Source organism: Pan troglodytes, chromosome 13 (assembly GCF_028858775.2).
Source record: "Pan troglodytes isolate AG18354 chromosome 13, NHGRI_mPanTro3-v2.0_pri, whole genome shotgun sequence".
NCBI lineage: Eukaryota > Metazoa > Chordata > Mammalia > Primates > Hominidae > Pan > Pan troglodytes.
Genome location: NC_072411.2, coordinates 110,230,245 through 110,254,754, shown reverse-complemented (window position 1 = coordinate 110,254,754; position 24,510 = coordinate 110,230,245). Strand labels below are relative to the sequence as shown.

General features: G+C 41.2%; 1 protein-coding gene across 7 annotated transcripts in view; it reads left to right on the top strand.

The window, feature by feature from the left end:
- PLEKHM3 (pleckstrin homology domain containing M3) overlaps positions 1-24,510 on the top strand; it is a 218,883-nt gene that overhangs the window by 21,450 nt on the left and 172,923 nt on the right. For all 7 annotated transcript variants that reach the window (XR_010149857.1, XM_001140597.7, XM_016950390.4 and 4 more), the window contains exon 2: positions 17,518-18,445. Coding sequence is in view for 6 of the 7 variants with exons in the window: in XM_001140597.7 (XP_001140597.2) it covers positions 17,836-18,445 (610 nt within the window). In the remaining variant the exon portion in view is untranslated. The remainder of the gene's footprint in view (positions 1-17,517; positions 18,446-24,510) is intronic.

Here is a 24,510-nt window from a genome sequence, read left to right as displayed (position 1 = left end):
TAGCTAGGTTGTGTGTGTGGGTGGGAGGTAAGGAGGGGACAGTGTTGATAAAGAAGATGAGGGTGATGGTGGTGGAAAACAGTGTTCCAGGCAGAGGAAACAGGATAGGTGAGAAAGCAAGTGGAAAATTCCAGGTTTGGTTTTGTTTTCAGACAGGGTCTTGTTCTGTTGCCCAGGCTGGAGTGCAGTGGTGTGATCATAGCTCACTGCAGCCTCAAACTCCTGAGCCCAAGCGATCCTCCTACCTCAGCCTACTGCATAGCTGGGACTATAGGTTCACGCCCCCATGCCTGGTTAACTTTAAATTTTTTTTTTTGTAGAGATGGGGGTCTCACTATGTTGCTCAGGATGGTCTTGAACCCCTAGCCTCCAGCAGTCCTCCCATCTTGACCTCCCAAAGTGCTGGGATTACAGGTGTGAGCCACCACACCTGGTCCCAGTTTCTATAAATCCTTTCTTTTTTTTTTTTTTGAGATGCAGTGGCACAATCACAGCTCAAAGTGCTGGGATTACAGGCATCAGCTACTGCTCCTGGCCTCTATAAATTCTTTATATGTAGATATAGAGTGGGGTTGAGGTGGGAGTGGGTGTGGGGTGAGGGTAGGGGTAGAGAGAGAGATTAAAGAGATAAGGCCAAGAAGGTAAGTGGCCATAAACTCTTTCAGGTAATGTTAAGATGTGTGTAGTTTATCCAAATGGCAATAGGTTTTAATTTTGGAAAGAACATTTTGGTTGCAGTGTGGTGAATGGATTAGAGGAGGGTAAGACTGAAAGGAAGAAGATTGGATGGTGGTGATTGCATGAAGGCAATGGAGACAGAGAAATGGATAGATGTGGCCAATGCTGTAGATGAGAATTCATATGACTGGCTAATTTGGAGTGATTGCAGGTGAGGGAGCCAGAAGGATCAAGAATGATGTTTATTTTTGGGGGACAGAGGATATGTCCTTTACTCTATGGTGAATGTTGGGAGGAGGGGCAGGTTTGAGGCAAGATGAGTTCTCTGTCGCATATGCAGATCTAGAGCTTGAAAGTAGTATGTTTCTTTTTTTTTTTTTCTTTTCTTTTCTTTTTTTTTTTTTTTTTTTTGAGACAGAGTCTTGCTCTGTTGCCAGGTCAGAGTTCAGTGGCATGATCTTGGCTCACTGCAACTTCCGCCTCCCAGGTTCAAACAATTCTCCTTCCTCAGCCTCTGGAGTAGCTGGGACTACAGGCACATGCCACTACTCCCAGCTAATTTTTGTATTTTTGGTAGAGATGGGGTTTCACCATGTTGGCCAGGATTGTCTCGATCTCTTGACCTTGTGATCCACCCGCCTTGGCCTCCCAAAGTGCTGGGATTACAGGCGTGAACCACTGCGCCCAGCCGGAGAGTAATATGTTTCTTGTCTGCCACGTGGATTGCAGCTAAAGCCACAGGATGGAGAAGATCACTTGGGGAGGGCAGAAGAGAAACTAGATAAGAGGGTTATGGGCAAAACAGGAATACCCACATTGACGATATGGGCATAGGAAGGGGAACCCATAGAGGGTAGTGGGAGGAGCCTCCAGAGTTGAAGGAGAAATACCAGGAGAGAGCATCTGTGAATTCATGAGAGCAGTGGAAAGAGTGGGTGTTCAGTAGGTCAAATACTGCTGTGTGGTTAGGTCAGATGCTGAGTGAAAAGTCTTTAGGGTTTAGCAAAAAGAAAATCACTGGTGACCTTTTCCTGTGAAGTTTCAGCTGGGGCAGAATCAGACTGCTTCTTGAGGAGAGAATGAATGGGCAATGAGAAATGGAGTCAGAAAGCATAAAGAACAAGTTGCTTCAAGAAACTTACAAGAAAAAAGAGAGGAAGGGGAAAGTATCCTAGCTGTGGGGGAACTTGGGTGGCAAAGATGGATTTTATTCATTTTTTACTTTTTTGAGAAGAGATATTCCTTTTGAATTTTTATGCAACACTTGCGCCACTGAATCCCTCCTTTCCAAGACCACCAGAAAAGCTGATGCACAGCAACTCTTACTGCCTTGAAAATGCTGGAGGAACCTTGAGTAGATTAAAACCTTATTTCAAAGCTTCCTAAACTCTGTCGCCACTCCCTCCACCAGTTCGTTGGTTTATAATGGAGATCAAAGAGAATGTGGTGACCTTTTTGTTGGTATCAGACACCAGTGGGCATCCTGTACACTGCTTTGGAGTTCATAAAACACTACATTATGTTATTTGATTTGCACTCCAAAAAAGGTGAGACAGTTATCCTTATTTTCCTCACATCACAGACAATTACAGTTGGCCCTCTACATCTGTGGGATCCACATCAGCAGATTCAACCAACCATGGATCAAAAATATTAGGAAAAAAAAATTCCACAGAGTTCCAAAAGGCAAAACTTGAGTTTGCTAAATGCTGAATACTACATTGACTCCACCAAATGAAAGGATGTGTAGGCACTGTAATAGATATTGTAAGTAACCTAGAGATGACTTACGGGAGGATGTGCGTAGGTTATATGCAAATATTGCATAATTTTATAGGAGGGACTTGAGCATCTGTGGATTTTAGTATCTCAGGGGATCCTGGAACCAGTCCCCCATGGATACGGAGTAAGTGAAATTCAGATTCAACTTGCTTGTCAAAAATGACACTTCTCATAATGATACATAGAAAATTGAGACCCGGATTGGCTAATTCCAAATATTGTGGTTCAAAAGTGGTTGCCTCACGCTGAAAGGTTAGCTATGGTCTCTGTATTTTCATGGTAGTATGGTAATATGAAACCAGGGTGTGTGTGTGTGTGTGTGTGTGTGTGTGTGTGTGTATTTTTTTTTTTTTTTGAGACAAAGTCTCACTCTGTCACCCAGGTTGGAGTACAGTGGCTCGGTCTCGGCTCACTGCAATCTCTGCCTCCCAAGGCTCCAGCAGTTCTCCCACCTCAGCCTCCTGAGTAGCTGGGACCACAGCCATGCGCCACCATGACTGGCTAGTGTTTTCTATTTTGGGTAGAGACAGGGTTTCACCCTGTTCCCCAGGCTGATCTCAAACTCCTGAGCTCAGGAGATCCACCTGCCACCACCTCCCCCCAAAGTGCTGGGATTATAAATGTGAACCACCACACCCAGCCAGCATATCATCTTTTAGTAGATTATAGAAACAAGACTGAAGGTTGTGGCTCAATTTTGTTATTTTGTTTGAACCCTACATACATTGATATTTGACCATCCCCCCAACAAAAGTCAAGTTAATTTTAGAAGGAGGCAGTTTATTTTATTTATTTATGTATTTATTTATTTGAGATGGAGTCTCTCTCTGTCGCCCAGGCTGGAGTGCAATGGTGCAATCTCGGCTCACTGCAACCTCTGCCTCCTGGTTTCAAGAGATTCTCCTGCCTCAGCCTCCCGAGTAGCTGCGATTACAGGCACCCACCACCACAACCAGCTAATTTTTGTATTTTTAATAGAGACGGGGTTTCTCCATTTTGGCCAGGCTGGTCTCGAACTCCTCACCTCAGGTGATCCACCTGCCTCGGCCTCCCAAAGTGCTGGGATTACAGGCATGAGCCACCGTGCCTGGCCAGCGATTTATTTCAATATGCTTTAATCATCAAAAGATGTTTGAATTATCGATTGTAACATCTAATTTGAAATATTTCTTTTAATTCTTTTGACAGAAACATTTGTTTGCAGGTTGTTTTAAGTAAACATTTTTACAAGTGTTTCTATTTATTGGCTAAATGAAAAATGATGTCGCAGGGAAACACTAGTAAAAGGCTTGGGCAATTAGGACTATGTAAACATTTGCAGAAGCACTTGTTTCACCTAAATGAAGTCACAGTTATACTCTTGCAAACATTCCAAGTAATGTGTCCAAGGTCACTAAGACAATTGAGGTTAGCTATTTAGTTAGAGAACAACTTTTTACTGTGTTTGTTCAGGAACCTGTCTTCTACCATTCCCTTAGAGAACTTATAATAATAACACAGAAGTATTATAGAGGTGATTTTTTTTTTGTAAATTAACTATAAACTACTTCCCTGGGTGTAAATATGATATTTAGCAATTAACTCTCTGGGTCATGGGATTAACAAACAGATTTTGAAATAAATAATAAAGTTGCTGGTGTTTGACACTAAAATTTGAAGCACCATGTTCATGTACTAAAATTTTAGCCATATTATCCCAGGGTAATTAATTTGCTTTGAATTGTCTTATGGGGCTTTGTGTGTATCTTAGAGTCTTGTTTCTACTCACTGACCATATTTCCCTAGATAAGTAACTTCATCTTTTTAAATATCAGTTTCCTTGTCTGTAAAGTAGTAATAATAGCAGCTCTCTAATAGGGTGGTTGTGAGGATTTAACAAAATAATGCAGTAAAAGGCTTAACATACGTTAAGTAGTAAGTACTTTAGTAAGTATGCAATAAATATTAGCTATAACTTTTTAATCTTGGTCTTAGATTAGAACTTATAAGAACTATATTTTGTTTTTAAACATTTTATCAAATACATCATTCTACCTTTAAAATGTGTCCATCCACATTGAAGGAGTCCTCTGCAGGACATGTTTAAAGAGTTTAGCACAGCTGTAGCAGCGCCTGATTCAACTATTTGAGTCCCAGCTATCATATGCCTATCATCCTAATGTCAGAGCAAAACAATCCAAGAAGTATGGATCAGTCAGAGCCCCAGAATTCAACTCCAGAATGTTCAGGCATTGTTTGATAAAAATCTATGCCATGCTAATGGTAATAGTCCATAATAAAAGAAATTCAGAAACTGTTTTAATGTAAACCCAGATTAGGGGGATGAAAACATAGTTCTTACTACCCTTTTTTGTTTTTTGAGATGGAGTCTGACTCTGTGGCCCAGGCCAGAGTGCAGTGGCGCAATCTTAGCCCACTGCAACCTCTGCCTCCCAAGTTCAAGTGATTCTCCTGCCTCAGCCTCCCGAGTAGCTAGGATTACAGGCGCCTGCCACCACGGCCAGCTAACTTTTGTATTTTTAGTAGAGACGGGGTTTCACCATGTTGGCCAGGCTGGTCTCAAACTCCTGACCTCAGGTGATCTGCCTGCCTCGGCCTCCAAAGTGCTGGGATTACAGGCGTGAGCCACTGCACATGGCCAGTTCCTACTATTCTTATCCTTCATACCTTATAAGCTTTTCTTCTGTCCTGTGTGATGGGCAGAGATTCTTCTGTCCTTCAATTTGTGCATAGTTAAATGACAAAGACTCATTCTGTTATTTTGCCTTATCTTGTGCTTATCTTTGAGGGTCAGAGACAGTGTTTTGTCTGCCTTTGCCAGCCTTGCTTGTTTCCTGACTAAATTGGTTAAGAGGCTGATTGGTAGCCAAGGTTGTTGTCACAGATTAAGTCCAAAAGGGAGGGAGAGGTCATAGATGCAGCCCATCACTGCTGAGTATGTCTGCTCTTTCAAACAAGAGGTGAGTCACCTTTTTGCTTAGATCTTATCACTGGTCTCATACTCTCGGGATGCCAGTTAACAAAGACCTAGGCTCACTTTTTAGCACGTTCAAGTTCAGCCGAGACAGAAAATAAATCAACTAATTACTTCTCTCATACATTTACTCTGAATGCCCATAGAAACTGGTTTGTGAGAGTGTGCTAAGCCATAAGCTGGTTGTTGTTTTGAAGGTTAAAGTTTTAAGTATTCTCCCTTCTGCTGGTGAGTTGCAATGACCAAAAGAGTTAAAGTCAACAGGAAGTGAGGGAATTATTAATTTCCCATGACATCCTCACCACCCAGCAAAGGCCTTCTGTTGGACAGGAATGTGTCTGTGGGTCAGAAAGACTTGAACAGCTTGTGAAGAAGGCCTTTGCATTCTTGCCTTCCGTGTGTGGTTGTTAGTTCACATAGTGCTCACTCTCTGGTGGAACCTTTGAGGCTGTTATTGTAGGCTGACAGCTTCATGCAAGAAGCAGCATGATTTCTTTTTTTTTTTTTCTTTTTGAGATGGAGTCTTGCTCTGTTGCCCAGGCGGGAGTGCAGTGGTGTGATCTCGGCTCACCACAACCTCCGCCTCCTGGGTTTAAGCAATTCTCCTGCCTCAGCCTCCTCAGTAACTGGGACTACAGGCACGCGCCACCATGCCTGGCTAATTTTTATATTTTTAGTAGAGATGGGGTTTTGCTATGTTGGCCAGGCTGATCTCAAACTCCTGACCTCGTGATCTGCCTGCCTCGACCTCCCAAAGTGCTGGGGTTATAGGCATGAGCCACCATGCCTGGCCCACAGCATGACTGCTGGAGCAGGAATGATTGGTTTTGTTGTATGTTTTTGTTTCCTTTGTTTTTATTTCTTTCGACTGAAGTAATCTCTGTATACCTATCATTGTCATTTAATTGTGTTCTGTTACTTAAAATTCTTTATTGTCCCTTAATTAGTAATGATTCCTTATTTATGCTTGTATAACACCTTTGTATACTTCTGTTGAAGTGCTTTTTATATTTGGTTTTGTGTCTTACTTTCTACTAGCTATTTAGCTCTTCAAGAGCAGGAGCTGTGTTTTGTGTCTAATATCTCACATAGTGTTTGGGTACTTGGTCCGTCCTCTATAAATGCTTGTTGAGGATAAATAGTTATGTGATTAGAAATCAGCTAACTTCTAATAGAAGTAGTAATTGTTTTAGAGTTTGTAAAGAACTTTCACATACTTCGTCCACATTTGTGCTTCTCTGCTTTCTCAGGTAGATGGGAGCAGGCATTGGCAGGACTTCCATTTGCAGATAAGAAGGGCACAGAGGCCCTGAGTCAGCCTGACTTGCTGGATGTCAGTTAGCTCAGAAGGCAGTGTGGGGACATGACCCTTTCCTGGTGTCATAAATTTATGTTCTTCCCATTGCCACACTTCTCTCACACTGAACAAACTCAATACTTAGTCTGAGTGGCTGAGGGGTTGGATTCAGCCTACTCACTCCTTGTTTATGGTCCTTCTACTAACATCAGGGCCCCTGTGTGATTTAAGGTGATTTAAAAGGTAATTGAACTTGGGTGGCCCAAAGTACTCAGTAATTAGACAAGGATTTGAGGAACTTCGTTTTCTTTTCTTTGGGAACTACAATTGACAATAAATGAATCATGGGTTCTCTTTCATCATCTTTAAAATAGTCCCATTACTTTACTCACCTCTCTTTTTTGAGGTTACTACAAGTATTTATTAAGAAGTTTATCAGGCAGGCGGATCACGAGCTCAGGAGATGGAAACCATCCTGGCTAACACGGTGAAACCCCATCTCTACTAAAAAATACAAAAAAATTAGCCGGGCCTGGTGGCGGGCACCTGTAGTCCCAGCTACTCGGGAGGCTGAGGCAGGAGAATGGTGTGAACCCGGGAGGCAGAGTTTGCAGTGAGCTGAGATCGTGCCACTGGACTCCAGCCTGGGCGACAGAGCGAGACTCCGTCTCAAAAACAATAAATAAATAAAATAAAGAAGTTTATCAGAGTTCGAGACCAGCCTGGCCAATATGATGAAACCCCATCTCTACTAAAAATACAAAAGATTAGCCAGGCGTGGTGGCGGGCACCTGTAATCCCAGTTACTCAGGAGGCTGAGCAGGAGGATCACTTGAACCTAGGAGGCAGAGGTTGCCGTGAGCCGAGATCACACCATTGCACTCTAGCCTGGGCAACAAGAGTGAGGCTCCGTCTCAAAAAAAAAAAAAAAAAAAAAAAAAAAGTTTGTCAGAGCACTTAAAAATTTTTTTTTATTCCATAGGTTTGTGGGGAACAGGAGGTATTTAGTTACTAAGTTCTTTAGTGGTGACTTGTGAGATTTTGGTGCACCCATCCCCCAGGCAGTACACACTGAACCCGATTTGTAGTCTTTTATTCCTCACCCCCTCCCCACCCTGTCCCCCTAAGTCCCCAAAGTCTATTTTCTCATTCTTATGCCTTTGAATCCTCATAGCTTAGCTCCCATTTGTGAGTGAGAACATATGATGTTTGGTTTTTCATTCCTGAGTTACTTCACTTAGAATAGTAGTCTCCAATCCCATCCAGGTTGCTGTAAATGCCATTAATTGATTCCTTTTTATGGCTGAGTAGTAGTGCATCATATATATCTATATGATGTATAGATATATATATCTCACAGTTTCTTTCTATTCGTTGATTGATGAGCATTTGGGTTGGTTCCACATTTTCGCAGCTGCAAATTGTGCTACGATAAACATGCATGTGCAAGTGTCTTTTTCGTATAATGACTTCTTTTCCTCTGGGTAGATACCTAGTAGTGGGATTGCTGGGTCAAATGGTAGTTCTACTTTTAGTTCTTAAAGGAATCGCCACACTATTTTCCATGGTGGCTGTACTATCTTACATTCCCACCAGCAGTGTAGAAGTGTTCCCTTTTCACTACATCCACGCCAACATCTATTATGTTTTTTTTTTTTTTGATTATGGCCATTCTTGCAGGAGTAAGGTGGTATCACATTGTGGTTTTGGTTTGCATTTCCCTGATCATTAGTGATGTTGAGCATTTTTTCATATATGTATTGGCCATTTGTTATCAAGCACTTTAAACTTTATTCTAAACCATGCATGTGAAAAGTGATTATTTTCTGTAAAAACCAAGTGATTTTTTCCTGAGATTAACTCAGTTTTAGTTTTGTGAGATAATTAGATAAACACAGTCCTGTATTGAATTTAGAAACACAGCCTCTATTACTCAGGCTCAAGTAGAAGATTCTAAATAGTTATATAAACTGATGACATCTTTAAGTCTACTTCCCCAGCCCTTTCTGGGTATCTTGCATATTTGGTCTCACTGTACTTCCTTGTTACATTCACTGTTGCAGTCAGCCACACTAGCTGGCTTGGCCCTGATGGAACCTGCTTGCACCTCACCTGTGACTCCTGTTGCAGTTGGAGGCTGATAAAGTTTTTATCATGGAAGTTTTTGCCTTCTTCCTCTCAGTCCCAAGATAAAGCTTATTCAAGTGGTTCTTTTGTTTGTTTTCTAGTCAACGTTCTCTGCCATGGAGGCAAAGGGAGATGGAAAACATCAAGTCTGCATTTTTAGACATTTCGTAACTGAAGTTTGTGTCTTCCTGCTTTGTTTCTAAGAGCAAGACATATTGGATCTCTGGTGGTTTTATGAAAATGGGCTTCCCAACCAGAAGGTTTGGTTTTCCAATTTCACATAAAGGTGCAGTAACACTGCTGCCTTCAGTCGCAAAGCAATCTGAGATTTAAAGTGCCATGCTTATATTTAGTTAGGTTTCTGAGGCAGCAAATGTCTCAATGATTTTGCAGATGGCAAACAATAAACATGTGCAGAGATGTACTGAAAAATGCTTTAAATGGATTGTTGGGACTACTTCAAAGGGAACATCTCATTACTGGTGTTGTAAGGAGCTTGAGCTCTAAGTCATTGGAAAATGAACCCAGCCAAGTTGCTGATAGTGTAGTGGTTCACAGGACAATTCCTAAGTAATGCATAGGTGCTTTGGTTTCTATAAAAGGTCTGAGTGAGTTTTCTGCTACCTGATCTTTGCCATATTATTTTTTAAACCCAGGTTTTAATAGTTAGGAAGACTTTTCTACCAAGAAAAAAATGTAAAAGCTTGAGTCAACATAACGTTTCGGAAAGTATGTCAAATTTTACTGAAACGAGCCTATAAGGAATTCAAATATAATTTTGCCAGGAAACTAGAGTGGTATATATACTTACAGATGTCAGTGGCTTGAAAATATACTGTTTATTCAGTTATTCATTTGGCAAATGCTTACTGAGTACCCACTGTGTACTAACCACAGTTCTAGGCCCAGTGAGAGTTACACAAATGGAAGAGGGCAGAATTGCTGCTTTCAAGTTCCTCTAAGTCCAGTAGGTAGGCGTGTTACTTGATATCAGGTAAGTTACTTGATATCATTGAGCTTCCTCATTCGTAAAATGAGGGTAATAGTACTCACATTGTACATTTTGGGGCTTAGAGATATGAAATACCAAGCGACATACCTGGCACAAAATAGGCTTTTGATAACTTGTAATTATTGTCATCGTCATTTGAGAAGGAACATGCAGCATATAGTATATGTTGTGGGGGAGGTACCAAAGATATTCAGTGGCAGTTTAAAGAAAGAACAGACCATTTTAGGATCAGGGACCCAAAAAAGCTTGCGGAAGAGGTGGCATTTGAGCTGGGCCTTGAAGAATAGAATTTCAGTAGGTTGAGGTGGGAAGAGGGTATTTCAGAGATAACTGCAAGCCTTTCCTGAAATAACTGGAAAAGCAATAGCATTCAGTTTGGAGGTAAAGAGTGTGTGAATTGAAGTAGAAAGTTGGAATGGCAAACTAGCCCAAGATTGTGAAAGGCCTAGAATGTCAGATTAAAGAGTTGAACCTTGTTGTCAATGGGAGCTTCGTCGAAGGGTTTCCCTGGTGCCCAGAACAGTGTCCCCCCATAGTAGGCACTCAGCAAATACTTACTGAATAAATAACTGAGTGTAATTTTAGACAAATGGAGCTTAGTAAGCCAGGTAGAAATGTTTTACAAATAGCTGGGAACATAGGACCAGAAGTCAATTCTGAGATTGAGACTGAAGGTAGAAATTTGAACAGCGTGAATATAGAAGAAGTTATTGGAGTTGCACGTGTGGATAACTTGATTTAAGGAGAACATCATGTAGCTCTAGCCAGAGAAGAGAGCTCAGACAACACCCCTATCTGACCAGGAAGGGAAGGAAGAAGATGGAGACTAAGTGGGTAGAAATGAGAAGAAAACTTCAGTGAATGTGGTACCCACAAAACCCTGGGAGGAAACTTTTAAGGAGGGGCTGGTTAACAGCACAAGGAATTTAAGGACTTTGAGAAACACTAATGGCTGTGTAACAAGGAGGTCCCTTGGTGGCTATAGAAGAGAAGTTCAATTGAGTGGAGTCTTGTGTCAGGTTGTAAGGTATAAGTAGGCACAGCACTCCCTGGGACATTTTTTTTTGTCTGGTTTTTTTTTTTTTTTGGCAAGGTTAGTATTTACTGGTATTTGATTTTTTTGGAGCATACATTTAAACAGTGTGCCCAAACTGTGTATATAGTTTTGATTCCAATTAAATATTGGATAAAAGTACACCTATTTATTTTCACTGAGTTATGAGATCATGACTGATTTTTATTTTCTTTTCCATATCTGTCACTATTTACCAGAGTTTCTACAAGTATTTATTACTTTTAGAACTGGAAAAAAATTATATAAATTATTTTTATTTATTTATTTATTTATTTTGAGACAGGGTCTCACTCTGTCCCCCAGGCTGGAGCGCAGTAGTTCAATCATAGCTTACTACGACCTTGAACTCCTGGGCTCAAGGGATCCTCTTGCCTTAGCCCCCTGAATAGCTGGGACTACAGGCACATGCCACCGCACCTGACTAATTTTTTATTTTTAATTTTATTTATTTATTTTTGAGATACAGTCTCACTCTGTCGCCCAGGCTGGAGTGCAGTGGTGCAATCTTGGCTCACTGCAAGCTCCGCCTCCCGGGTTCACGCCATTCTCCTGCCTCAGCCTTCCGAGTAGCTGGGACTACAGATACCTGCCACCATGCTCAGCTAATTTTTTGTATTTTTAGTAGATGAGGTTTCACCATGTTAGCCAGGATGGTCTCCATCTCCTGACCTCGTGATCCACCTGCCTTGGCCTCCCAAAGTGCTGGGATTAAAGGCATGAGCCACTGCGCCCGGCCTATTTTTAATTTTTTGTTTGTAGAGAAAGGGTCTCACTATGTTGCCTAGGCTGGTCTTGAACTCCTGGCCTCAAGTTATCCTCCTGCCTCAGCCTCCCAAAGTGCTGGGATTATAGGTGTAAGCCACCACCTCCAGCCCAAATTATTTTTTTAATGGTATGCTCTTTATGTATTGTGGCAATAGTCTTCTCTTTCATTTAAACTTAGATAAAATGTAGCAATTTAATGTTTGCTTCAAACCTATGAAAATGGGATTCCATCTGTGTTTCTAGCTGTCTGTTTCATCTGATAGGCCTCTGAGCTCTTTTTATGAGGTCCACCCTGGCACCATTTCCTTACTAGCTGCTTGCGGCATGCCTCTGCTCCATCCACATCCTTACATCACCATGTAGCCTCGTGGTCCAGAAAGGCCATTTTACTAGGGGCAGATCCTCTTGTGGTGTGTCCTTCACATTATGTAACTCTTAGAAAATTCTCAGTCAGCCACAACCTTCAACCAAGGTGATGTGAACGCCCTCAATGTGGACCATCCTTGTAATCACCCTTGGCTCTTATTTTTGAAAATTGATAGACATAAGTTGTCCTAGGTGTCTTTGCCATTGCAGTTTTCTTCCCAGTCCAGCTGCTTCTAAAATGATATGGCCCCAGACACCTTCAGCACTCATAATATTCTAAGTCACTTAGCTAAGAGGGAGGAAGTCAGCGCTTTTACCGTCCAGCTCAGGAGGACACAGCATCTCTGTGTGAGTCAGGGTAGAATTATTACTCATAAGTGCTTCTGTCTCTGTGTGGGAGAACTACTGTATTCATCCTGTTAATTAGCCTTGCCTAACGAGCATGTAAACAACAGATTTCTTAGTTAGGAAATAGCGATACACTGATTCGTTTTGATGCATGCATAGGATTCTTTGGGTTGAGCTCTTTTATTTCCTCAATTTCTCAATCTATTAAATAGGGGAAATACCCCTTCTTACAGAAAGGGCATTCTATACAAATATAAGATAAAATGTCTATAGGTCACTGAGTTTGGCTGAAAAGCAGTGTATTATAAATAGTTCGTTGCTGACTTTGCCTTTGTTGGACTGACAGATCTTTCCAGGAAGAGATGAGGAACACTTGGTTGTTGAATGGGTGAGGTCCAATGGAGTGCTCCATAATTATGTAGCAGTTTACATTTGTAAAGGCATGTTGGAGCAGCTACCTAGTGAATGATCCACACGCAAAGCAATTTGATATTAGCAACTCTATGGGATACAGGTAGCTGAGTAAGGCATGCAGAGGTTAAATGGTTTGCCAGAGGCCACCCAGCAAGTGAGTGGTTGAGCCAGATTTAGAACACAGTTCTAATTAGCTCCTGATTTCCAGTTTTGTACTGAGGCAAGCCACACTGCACCCACATGCTGATCTTATTCCCTTCACTTTGTCAGAGGAAGGTCCCCTTTATATTTTGACCTATCTGAATATATTTATTATATTTTGATTAATTTCAAAACTAAATGAGGCAAGCTAGTAAGAAGTACTCAATTATAGAAATTAAACTTGACATCAGACTGTTGTACTGTAGTGAATTTGAGGGCTATAGAGCTCAGGAAAAAGATGAAATTCCAAAGAGTAAGGTTGGAAAACAGAGCCTAAAAGAATGAAGACAGAGTATTTAGGAAGATAAGTAAGAAGGTCACGGTGTCTGCAGTCAAGTAGCTCAGAGTTTAGAGTAGGATCTAGAGAGACTGGCTGATCATTTTGGTACAATTTGGCAAACCCAGGGTGCTATGAGAGCCTGACCGACTAGGAAGGGCTCTTATGCTTTTGTCCCAATTTGGACAAAAGCATGGAGGAGTAAAACCACAAGGTGGGTGGGTGTTCATCAAGAACTTTAAACTGGAGAAGTAGATAGGTCATGAGGCGCTATCTCTTATGCAATGCGACAACAATGCATTTGTTCAACGCGTGCATGTGCGTGTGTGTGTGTGCCAAACACTATTCCATGTATTTGGGGTCCATTAGTGAACACAATGAACACAAATTCCTGGACTTGTAGAGCTTATATTTTAGTGGAGAGAGAGAAACACTAAATGTTAAATAAGTCAATTAAATGGTATGCTAGAAGATGGCAAATGCTTAAGGAAAAAGGGTACCTCAAGCCAGGTGATCAAGGTTAACATGAACAGTAGTAAGTCATGTTCATAGTATATAACCTTAATATTATATGATGAGAATGGTACTTTGCCTCCGTGGGCTTCCACTCAAAAACATATAGCCCTGGTTTAATAATGAGAAAAACATCAAACATGTCCAAAATGAGGGACATTCTATGAAATACCTGACTATTACTCCTCAAAACTGTCAAAGACATCAAAAACAGGTAAAGTCTGAGACATTGTCATAGCCAACACAAGGCCCAAGAAACATGACAACTAAATGTCATGTGGTATCCTGTATAGGATCCTGGAATAGATAGAGGACATTAGGGAAATATGAAGAATTCTGAAAAAAGTATAGACTTAAGTTAATAATAATGTAACAATATTGGTTCATTAATTGTGACAAATGCATCATACTAATGTGAGATGTTACATAGAGGAAACTGAGCATGGGGTATATAGGAACTGAGTGTATTATCTTTGTAATAATTTTATAGATATAAAACTGTTGGCCAGGAGTGGTGCCTCACGCCTGTAATCCTAGCACTTTGGGAGGCCAAGGTGGGCAGATCACCAGAGTTCAAGAGTTCAAGACCAGCCTGGCAACATGGTGAAACACCGTCTCTACTAAAAATACAAAAATTAGCCAGGTGTGGTGGCGGGCGCCTTTAATCCCCACTACTCAGGAGGTTGAGGCAGGAGAATTGCTTGAACGCCGTGGGGTAGAGGTTGCAGTGAGCTGAAATCGTGCCACTTCACTCTAGCCTGGGCGAAAGAGCAAAACTCTGTCTTGAAAAAAACAAACAAACAAACAAAAAACTGTTTTAAAATGAAAAGTTTATTTAAACAAAAGCAGAGTAAGGGAGATCAAGAGTCTAGGGCAGAGAACTGCATTATAATTTTAAAGAGGGTGGTCAGGGAGGGTCATATGAACAATTACCTAAGGAGAGAGTTGTCCATGTTGGGGTATCTGGGGGAACAGCAAATGCAAAGGCCCTGAGGTGAAAACTTGCCTGCAAGTTTAAGAGCATGAAAGTGCTCGTGGGGCCTCTTACCTTCTTTGGGCCTCAGTGGCTTCTTCTATGAAATACTAAGGTTGAAAACATAATCCCAAAGGCCAATTTCCTTGTCTAACAGTCTATGGCTTTAGACCATGTGGGTTAGAAGTATTCCACCAACCAGCATGGCCAACAATGGTGATATACATTTTTTTTTTTTTTGAGACAGGGCATTGCTCTGTTGCCCAGGCTGGAGTGCAGTGGCGTGATCTCAGCTCACTGCAACCTCCGACTCTCTGGTTCAAATGATCCTCCTCCCACCTCAGCCTCCCGAGTAGCTGGGACTACAGGTGCACACCATCATGACTGGCTCATTTTTGTATTTTTAGCAGAGATGAGGTTTCACCATGTTGGCCAGGCTGGTCTCAGACTCTTGGTGGATCAAGTGATCTGCCTGCCTCCCAGAGTGCTGGGATTACAGGCATGAGCCACTGCACCTGGCCTGTTATATACTTCTAACCATCCTGCAAATACCAAGCCAGAAGCATAAAAAATAATATATCTAGATAGTTTGATAAATCAAAAAAAAAAAAGAGAAAGAAACAAATAATTTTTTGAAGGTTATTTGCACCTTATCATGAGTAAAGGCTAAATTTGAAACACTGGATGAGAAAAGGAATATCAGTAATCTTCAATTAACAACTTAATGCTCTGAACCTTGGTGCCTTCTTTATAAAATGGGAAACTTGTACTTTGTTTATGTTCATTTCAGTTTTTAGTAAGGAAAGAACAAAAAGTTTTAAGATTTATTATATTTATGTATATTTCTGTCTCTGGTATACAAGATGAAATTGAAAAATATCCCAAGTTTCAAAATTATAGAAGCACTAAAACCCTGTTACATAGTTGGAGAGACTGAAGGTTTAACTTTAGACTCAGAAAAAAAACCCTGTTTACAGCTAGAAATGTTTTATAACTAATGTATATCTCTAAAAATAAATCTGTGCCTTGCTTCATGAAGTACTAACATAATAAATATCAAAATATATAAAAGTAGACAAATTCATAATCATTATCACTTTGCAAGAGGTTCTATAGAGGTCCTATGAACTGCAAACCTCCTTGATACATCTAAAATAAAGGTCTGTAAATATGAGTTTAATTTACATAGGTTAAGCAAAGTAGATTGGTGCTGTTGATATAAATGTAGTGGTTTAATGACCTAAGAGGTAAAAATGAATTTAACCATAAAAATTGTGAAGTTTTTACAAAGAAAGCACATCTATCTACCTTTGCGACAACATATATGTATTAGTCCGTTTTCACACTGCTGATAAAGATATACCCCAAGACTGGGCAATTTACAAAAGAAAGTGTTTTATTGGACTTACAATTCCACATGGCTGGAATCATGGTGGAAGGTGAAAGGCACGTGTCACATGGCAGCAGACAAGAGAAGAACTTGTGCAGGGAAACTCCTCTTTTTAAACTATCAGATCTCATGAGGCTTATTCACTATCACAATAACAGCACAGGAAAGACCTGCCCCCATGATTCGATTACCTCCCACTGGGTCCCTCCCACAACACGTGGCAATTCAAGATGAGGTTTAGGTGGGGACACAACCAAACCATGTCAATATATAATGGTGTTGCTAGTTGCCTAGTTTTGCCTACTTATAAGTAGTTAAGGATTAAAAAAGCCCTTGCCTAGTTGTTTTATTTGTGTTTTTTTTTTTTTTTTTTTCCTGGTAAAAGGTATATGTGACAGTTGGGCACTTGAAATGTGACTAGTGTGACTGAGGAACTTTGACTTTACTAAATTTAAGTTTGAATGGTCATAATGGCTACTATCTACTGTACTGGACAGCATCATTGTCAAGGTCTGCTCTAATTTGGCCTGGTCTTGGTAATCTAGTGTTTGAAAGCATGGGTTACTGCTTATGTAGGATTCTTTCTGCCCAGGTAGAGATATAAGGTTTGGAACTTGAGTTCTGTAGACAGAAACGGATGCACTCAAGCCTGCCATTCAGGCCATGACTTCACCTTAAGCTCTTAGACACCCTGCAGACTGGACCCATACTCTGAGGCCAATCCTGGAAGTCTTGGGGAGTTTGGAGCCTGAAACCGTAAGAATGCCAGAGCAATTCTGAAGTCCAGAGTCATCATCAAGCATTATATAATCTAAGTCTAAGAAGCACAAGCACAGTCACATTTGGATTTAAAAAAAGGGCAGAACCTCCTTCTCTGCTTCCCTGTGGTACCTTTAAACCCAACAAATCATCAGTGCCCTCAAAGTTTGTGAAAGGACTCAAGCATTTATGACTTTTAGACTGATTATGATACAGGCCCAGTCACAGAATTCCTAGTCTCTTTTGCTTACTATTTTAGGTCAGCATATCAGAGATTTGCCAGGGCAGTCTTTTCACAAATGCTCTCAAAGCATTTTCTCTGTGTGAGTAAAAGCTATTGACTTTAATTCCTCTTATCAAGTGTTCCTCCCTGCTCCGTGTAAGTTTTTATCCAAAGCGGGTAGTGATATGTATTCCTGACAATGGCACTTCTGTGTAGGTGTTGTCTGCCTTTGTGCTTGAGTACCATAGAACGGGCATAGAGGTGGGAAAGCAATTCGGCAGACTTGTGTACTGTAGAATACAATGAACCATGTGCCAATGTTATCCTGTTTATTTTCTTCCAGGAAATCAAGGATTGGCGTGGCATTGCTTTGACAAGTACTTGCTGTTGTCTTCACAGAGGTCTCACTGAAGAATAATCTCAAAGGAACATTTGGTCTCCCTATACATCTGTTAATGCCCATTAGCCACTAGCAAATGCTTTTAATTACCAGGAAAACATCAACCACTTTGGGTTTGGCCTGCTCCAGGAAGCCCAATGAAGGTTTCTTCCAGTTGTTTCCATAGCTCTATTGCTGAAGCACCCCTCTTGGTTGGGTGAATGTTCATGAAGCCATTTCTGGAACCAGCTTAGGAGGCTGAGGCCTCCTGGAGCCTGTGACATGGAAGCGTTGGAAGTGGATGATATCAGCCCAGCCTTAGAAGTTACGGAGGAGTTCTTTAGTACTTTGGATAGTAATCTAGAAAAGGCTGTGCAGCAAGCAGAGGTTTATGGGATCCAGGAAGTCCCTGAACTGGTGGGGCATGAGGTACTCAGTAACATAACAGACAATGGTGCTATGAGAAATGTCACCTCCCTGGGCAAGGGGGGCATGATTTGGGACCACTGTAAGAGCAGGCTCTTAGAAACCAAAGCTCAAAATGTCTTCCCTGCCAAAGAACAGTTTATGGTCCAGAGAGGGACAACCCCAGATAATCTTTCCTGGATGGAACAAAAGGAAGCATCAACCTTTAATTTCTTCAATATCTGTCAGCGTCGGAGGGACCGGCCTCGTTCTGTAAATGACTTACTGGATGAGACCTCAACTTTCAAGCCAGGGCATGCTCGATCACGATCAGATATTACCCAAGTGGACTGGAGGGTGGTCCTCAAAACCACACCTTTGCAGCAGCAGCAACAGCAGCAGCCATTGCTTCAAGGCCCGCACGTCACCAGGCCATCTTTTCTGTTGCCCTCACCAAATAAGATAGAAGATGCTCAAGGAAATACTGGTATGTTTTTAAATTTTATTTATTTCCTTTTTTTTTTTTTTCTTTTTGGGGCTGTGACTCAGATAAGCTTGTATGTTTTTATATCTGACTTCTACTGAATCATTGTTGGTTTTTCCTTTGTCTCTCTTAATCTGGCTCATGAGAATCTTATGCTCCAGCATCCACATCTGCTCTTGCATATTTAAGCTCTCTCTTCCATTTTCTTGTGTACTTTACAGACTTATTATCTTCCTAAGAGGTATTTAGTGAAAAGACAATTACGGTAAATTCTCCCTTTCTAATCTTGTATGTTAGAATCAGAATACTCTCATACTTAATGTATTAATAGTATTTTTCTGTGCACATTGTATGATACTGCCTGTTCTTATAGTAGATCGTACGTTGGGCTGAGCCTATGCTAGGAAGGATTTAAAGATGTGTGAAGACACAATCCCTGCCCTAAAGAACTTTTCATCTAGCTGAGGGGATCCAACACCAGCAAAGACTCAAGAAGGTACTCGGTAATGAGAGACAATAGATGGGCCATTGAAATTGTGGGAGGGGCTTTCATTTTACTCTGTCCATATAAGAGTGAATGGCAGTGACCGTAAAAGGACAGAAGAAGGAGAAGACACTGTGGGTTGGGCTTCTCAGGAAGGGCTTGGCTTGCAAGGGGACATGGAACTTGAACTACATCTGGAAGGACACTAAGATGCAGATATAGAGTCACAGGACATGACACTTGGTCAGGATTATGGTGTAAACAAAGGTGGGGAGAAGGGCATGCAGAAGAGAGCAAGCAGACCCTGGCAAGTACAGCAAAGGACCCCATAGCCAGCAGTGACAAGGAAATGGCTGGGGAGGGTGGTTAGGTCCTCCCTCATGGCGGAGGGTCTTGAATTTCCTTTCTCCTCATACTTTATACACATATGTGTGCACATGAATATGTACTCATGAACTTGCTCTTCTGTGAGACACAACAAACTCTCTCACCATTTTCCCCAGAATTTCCTTTGAGATAACCTCATTTATACAGGCTATCAATTTTTATTGCTAATGACTCTCAATCACCCTACTCATCCTTTAATGTAGATGGCTTCTACTCAATTAACTGGGAGACATTTTTGGTACTTCACTGCTATTTTAGTATTACTTCAGGTTCTATCATTGCATGGTATTCTATTGATGCATTCAACATTCTGATTATAAAAATTAGCTTATAAGTGTAACCCGAGGCAAGGATATAGTTTAATATGTCTGTTAAGCAAATGCAGTGTTCCTGAAATTCATCTTTTTCAAATCTTTTCCACTCTAATTCATGACTTGTAATTCCTTGTCTTCTCTCCTAGGCTCTCACCAGTCTTACATCTAGCCAACGGTAGTGACCATGGGAGTAAAAAGGAAAGGACATTCTATGTATTTTTTCTTCTTTTAAAATCTGTTTTTTTAGGGACAAGGTCTTGTTGTCTCCCAGGCTGGAATATGATGATGTAATTGTAGCTCATTGCAGCCTCAAACTCTTGGCTCATGGGATCCTCCCACATCAGCCTCTCAAGTAGCTGGGACTACAGGCAGGCCCGGCTAATTTTTTCAGTTTTTTTTAGAGATGGGGTCTTGCTATGTTGCTATGGCTGGTCTTGAGTTCCTGTGCTCAAGCAATCCTTCCATTTCAGCCACCCAAGTAGCTGGGATTACAGGCATGAGCCACCATGCCTGGCTAAGAAAAGGATATTTTAAAGCACAGGACTTGATGACTGATTAGATATTAAGGGACATGGCTGGGCATGGTGGCTCATGCCTGTAATCCCAGCACTTTGGGAGGCTGAGGCAGGCGGATCATTTGAGGTCAGAGACCAGTCTGGACAACATGGCAAAACCCCGTCTCTACTAAAAACACAAAAATTAGCTGGGCTTGGTGGCACGTGCCTGTAGTCCTGGCTACTTCGGAGGCTGAGGCATGAAAATCGATTGAACCTGGGAGGCGGAGATTGCAGTGAGACCGTGCCACTGCATTCCAGCCTGGGTGACAGAGGGAGACTCTGTCTCAAAAAAAAAAAAAGATATTAAAGGACATACAAGTTGCTGTAAGCCCAGTGCCTAGCAGAATCATAGCTTTGCTTTGAGCTCATGTACAAGCAGTTGCACCTTCTGATTAGTAAATAACCTCAGTAGCTTTTTGGTTTCTTGGCATTCATTTAGGTTTTTATTACAACCTCCTTAACCATTCTAAATCCCTGGTGTAGCACGAGTCAAGAGGGTGTCCTATTTCCAATTTTATTTTTCCTATCTTGTTTTGATTGTAAATATAGGAATTCAACCTTCCTTAGGCTCTCTAAAGACCTGAACTACTCCTTTGAGTGCTCAACAGACCATGATAATTATTTTTTAATTCTCATGTTTTAAAAAAGTTTGATATTAAATTATGTTGAAATATGAGAACTGAGTGGTAGTTTGAAAAGTCAGCTGTAACAAATGGCATTTGCAAGTATCGATATAATATATTCTGACCACCATTTATTTATTTATTTTTAAATTTTTTTCCAACAGGGTCTCACTTAGTTGCCCAGGTTGGAGTGCAGCGGTGTAAATCATAGCTCACTGCAGCCTCAGTCTCCCACGCTCATGCGATCCTTCCACCTCACCCTTCCAAATAGCTGGGACTACAGGCATGTACCACCATGCCTGGCTAATTTTTTATTGTTATTATTTTTGGTAGAGACGAGGTCTTGCTATGTTGCCCAGGCTGGTCTCAAACTCCTGGGCTCAAGCAATCCTCCCACCTAGGCCTCTCAAACTGTTGGGGTTACAGGCGTGAGCCACTGCTTCCAGCCACTGCCCCCTTTTAGTCATCCAGGAGATAGTGAATGTGAGTAAATGGCATGCCAAGTTTTTGACACCTTTTCTGTCGGCATTCTCTGGAGAGCAGGCAAGATAAATCATATTCCTATTGCCCATCAGTTGAAGGGCAGGGGCAAGCAGTGGCCACCCATTCTCAGGCTGGAGTTCTAGATTGCATGGCTGATCACCTATTCTGAGGCCGGTATTCTCATAAGCATTCGTGGAGGGGTGTGCCAATATCCAGGTGCCAACTAGTCAAAATCAGCCAAGATCTCTGAGTAAAATTTATTTTAAAACCTTTGAAGTTAGTAATCCAAACTGAAGAAAGACTCGTTGTTTCTCCTGAGGAATATGCCAAAAGCAGAGGGAGGCAGTGTAGTACCTCGGCTAGAGCTGGAGATGAGCCCCAGGAGATCTGGGGTCAGGCAAGACCTCTTCCTTGAGCTGCAGACTCGCATCTCCAACTGCCTGGTGAGCATTTTTGTTGGAATGTACCAAAGGCACCTCAAATTCAAAGTGTCTCAAATGACCCATAATCCTCCCTTCTCCCATTCCTGCTGTTCTAAGTTAACAAGGGTTAATGAGAGGCTGGGGGCTCCTCAGAAGAAATAAAATTTCCTCAGTGGATTTCTTTCGATGAGGTCAACAGGTTTTGTGTCTAGTCCTGTCATTCTCTTACTTGCTGGTGTTATTACTGCATGGTTATGTTTTCTCCAGTTAATGTTCATTTTTTTACCTGGCTCTTTTTCTGAACTCACCTTGAATAGCTTAAAGCCTTATTGGAAGTGCTTCTTCCCTCCTACCATCCTCCATCTCTTTCCTTCCTCCTGTAATAAGTCCAAGGGTCTTCTTCATCAGGTAGGGCCTCTGCGTCTTCTGTCTCAATTGGTGATGAATAACCAGGCTCTTGAGCCTTTCTGAGGATAAGTGCTGCTTTGGGTGCATAAAGCAAATTGGGCTCCGGTATAATGAGGGCTGTGGGTAGCTAGGGTGTAGCAGCTATTTTGCTAATAGGGAAGCCTGGTCTGAAGGAGGCCTTCTGGTCAAACAAAGTAGCATATTTGTTAGAAACACTGACTCTAAACCTAGACTGCCAGGGTTTCCAACTTTGCTCTAGTACTTACTAGTTGTGTAATATAAGGCAGGTTTCTTAATCACTCTGTACCCCCATTGTAATTTTTTTTTTTTTTTTGGACATAAAGTATCAGGTAATGGTAGTACTGACCTCAATTTCTTGTGAGCATTAAATGGGTTAAAACATCTAAAGTGCTTCTTAGAACTATGTTCAGTACACTTGAACACTTAATAAAAGTTTTAAACATTTAATGATATAATTGTTATTATTATGAATTGAATTTGAAACCCATCAGTGAGAATCAAAGTGACACTAACAAGCATTTCAAGTTTTTTTTTGTTATAAAATGGGCCTCATAATAAATATTTCTTGAAATGAATTGGCCTTCCTGTGGTACACTTTCTCATAGTTATTAACTGGTTTGTTAATGGGAAATAGACCATTCTTTCCCTCTCTCATACTGATTTGTGATCAGCTATTTAATTGTCATTCACACCAGAGTTTATAGTCACTGATGGAAGCGATTGTTTCTTACCCATTTGTTTTTCTTTTCTTTTTAAGTTGCTTTTCACCTGAGAATTTTACCCATTGTTTTATCTTCAGTATCTAACTTAGTGCTTTGAACATGTGCTCAAAAATATGTGCTCAAACATTTTTAAAATGTAAAATGAATGAATTCTGGCAAGAACTAAGCTGATAAATTAAAGATATTAACTTCTTTAGCTGGTTTGTGTCTTTCTAGAAAAAATGACTCCACCCTCTTTTCTGACATCCTCCCTTTCTCCACCTTCACATCACCATTTAGCATTTGCACATCCTCTCTGTGAAGCTCTGTAGCAGCAGTAAATACTGAAAAATGAACATAGACTTTTGTCTCAAAAGCTGCCCTGATAAGAGAAAATCAAACACTTTTGATTTTCTCTCCCTGACTGTGTTCACTTTCCCCTCCCTGACTGTGTGTGGCTTATAAAGTGCCCCTAACGTTGGAAGAATGTTACTCTGGTCTTGGAGAGCTATTTAGATACCATTTCAGACTCCTGAGTTGCATAGGCACAATTAAGATTTCCCTTCTTACAGGAATCTGACTGTTTGATGAGCACAAAGCCTGGTGAGATCACTGTGGTTTGCCCTTTAGTCTGTCCGAAGTTGGCAATCATTTGAGATAATTTTATAACGTTTTCAACTTTTCTCTGTTCCTTGATTGTGTTTCTTTATAGAAGATTATTGCTTTGGATTTGGAGGCCACTGCTTTCCTAGAATGGGGAAGGGATATATGAGAGAAGAATACATGAACCAGATTAACAGTTTGTTTATTACTATCAAAGCCAACATCTGAACACCTAGTGTGTTTATTCTCAGGGTGAGTGAGAGAGCCCAGGTGGAAAGAGAGGGAAAAAAAATAATAATAATGGCAGTGGCAGCTAACACTTTGTGCACTGATAATTTTAACTGCTTTATAGGTAGCAGCTTATCCTGTGACATGGGTTTTTCATTGGTCCCGTTTTAAGGATGATGAAACTGAGGCACAGGGAGCATAAGTAACTTGTTCAAATTCCCACAGTGAGGGAGGAGTGGAGCCTCAATTTGAATCTAGGCAGTCTTCCTCCGAGTCCAGGCTCTTAACCACTAAGCTGGGGCTGTGCCCTTACTTTGGAAGCTAGTGGTCCTCAGTCTCCTCAGCCCTCCACTTTGAAAGCCTCATTGGCAGTAAATCTCTATGGGGGTAGTTGGTGGGGATCAGTACGATAATGTTCACTGAACTAAAATTAACCAATATAGGTATAGTTGAAATTATTTAACACAGAAAGATTTATGTGTGCCTTGTAACTCTATCACGGGTTCAGAAAAACTGAGGCATGCCAAAGCAATCCAGCTAAGCAAGGATTGTTTCCTGCATTTAACTTATTCACTGAAATACTCGGACACAGAGCCGGTCACAGTTTCTTAGGAGACCAATGAATCTGCAAAAGGAAGATGGTCACTTTGCCTTTCATACTCTTTAATGTTAGCATGCCAACAGCTGAAGTGAACCGACCCTGATGGGTTTGTAAGCATGGAAGGGAGAGCTTTGGGGTTTTGCCCCATTAAAAAAAATTATTATGCTTTAAGTTCTGTGATACACGTGCAGAACGTGCCAGTTTGTTACATAGGTATACACGTGTTTGGCCCATTT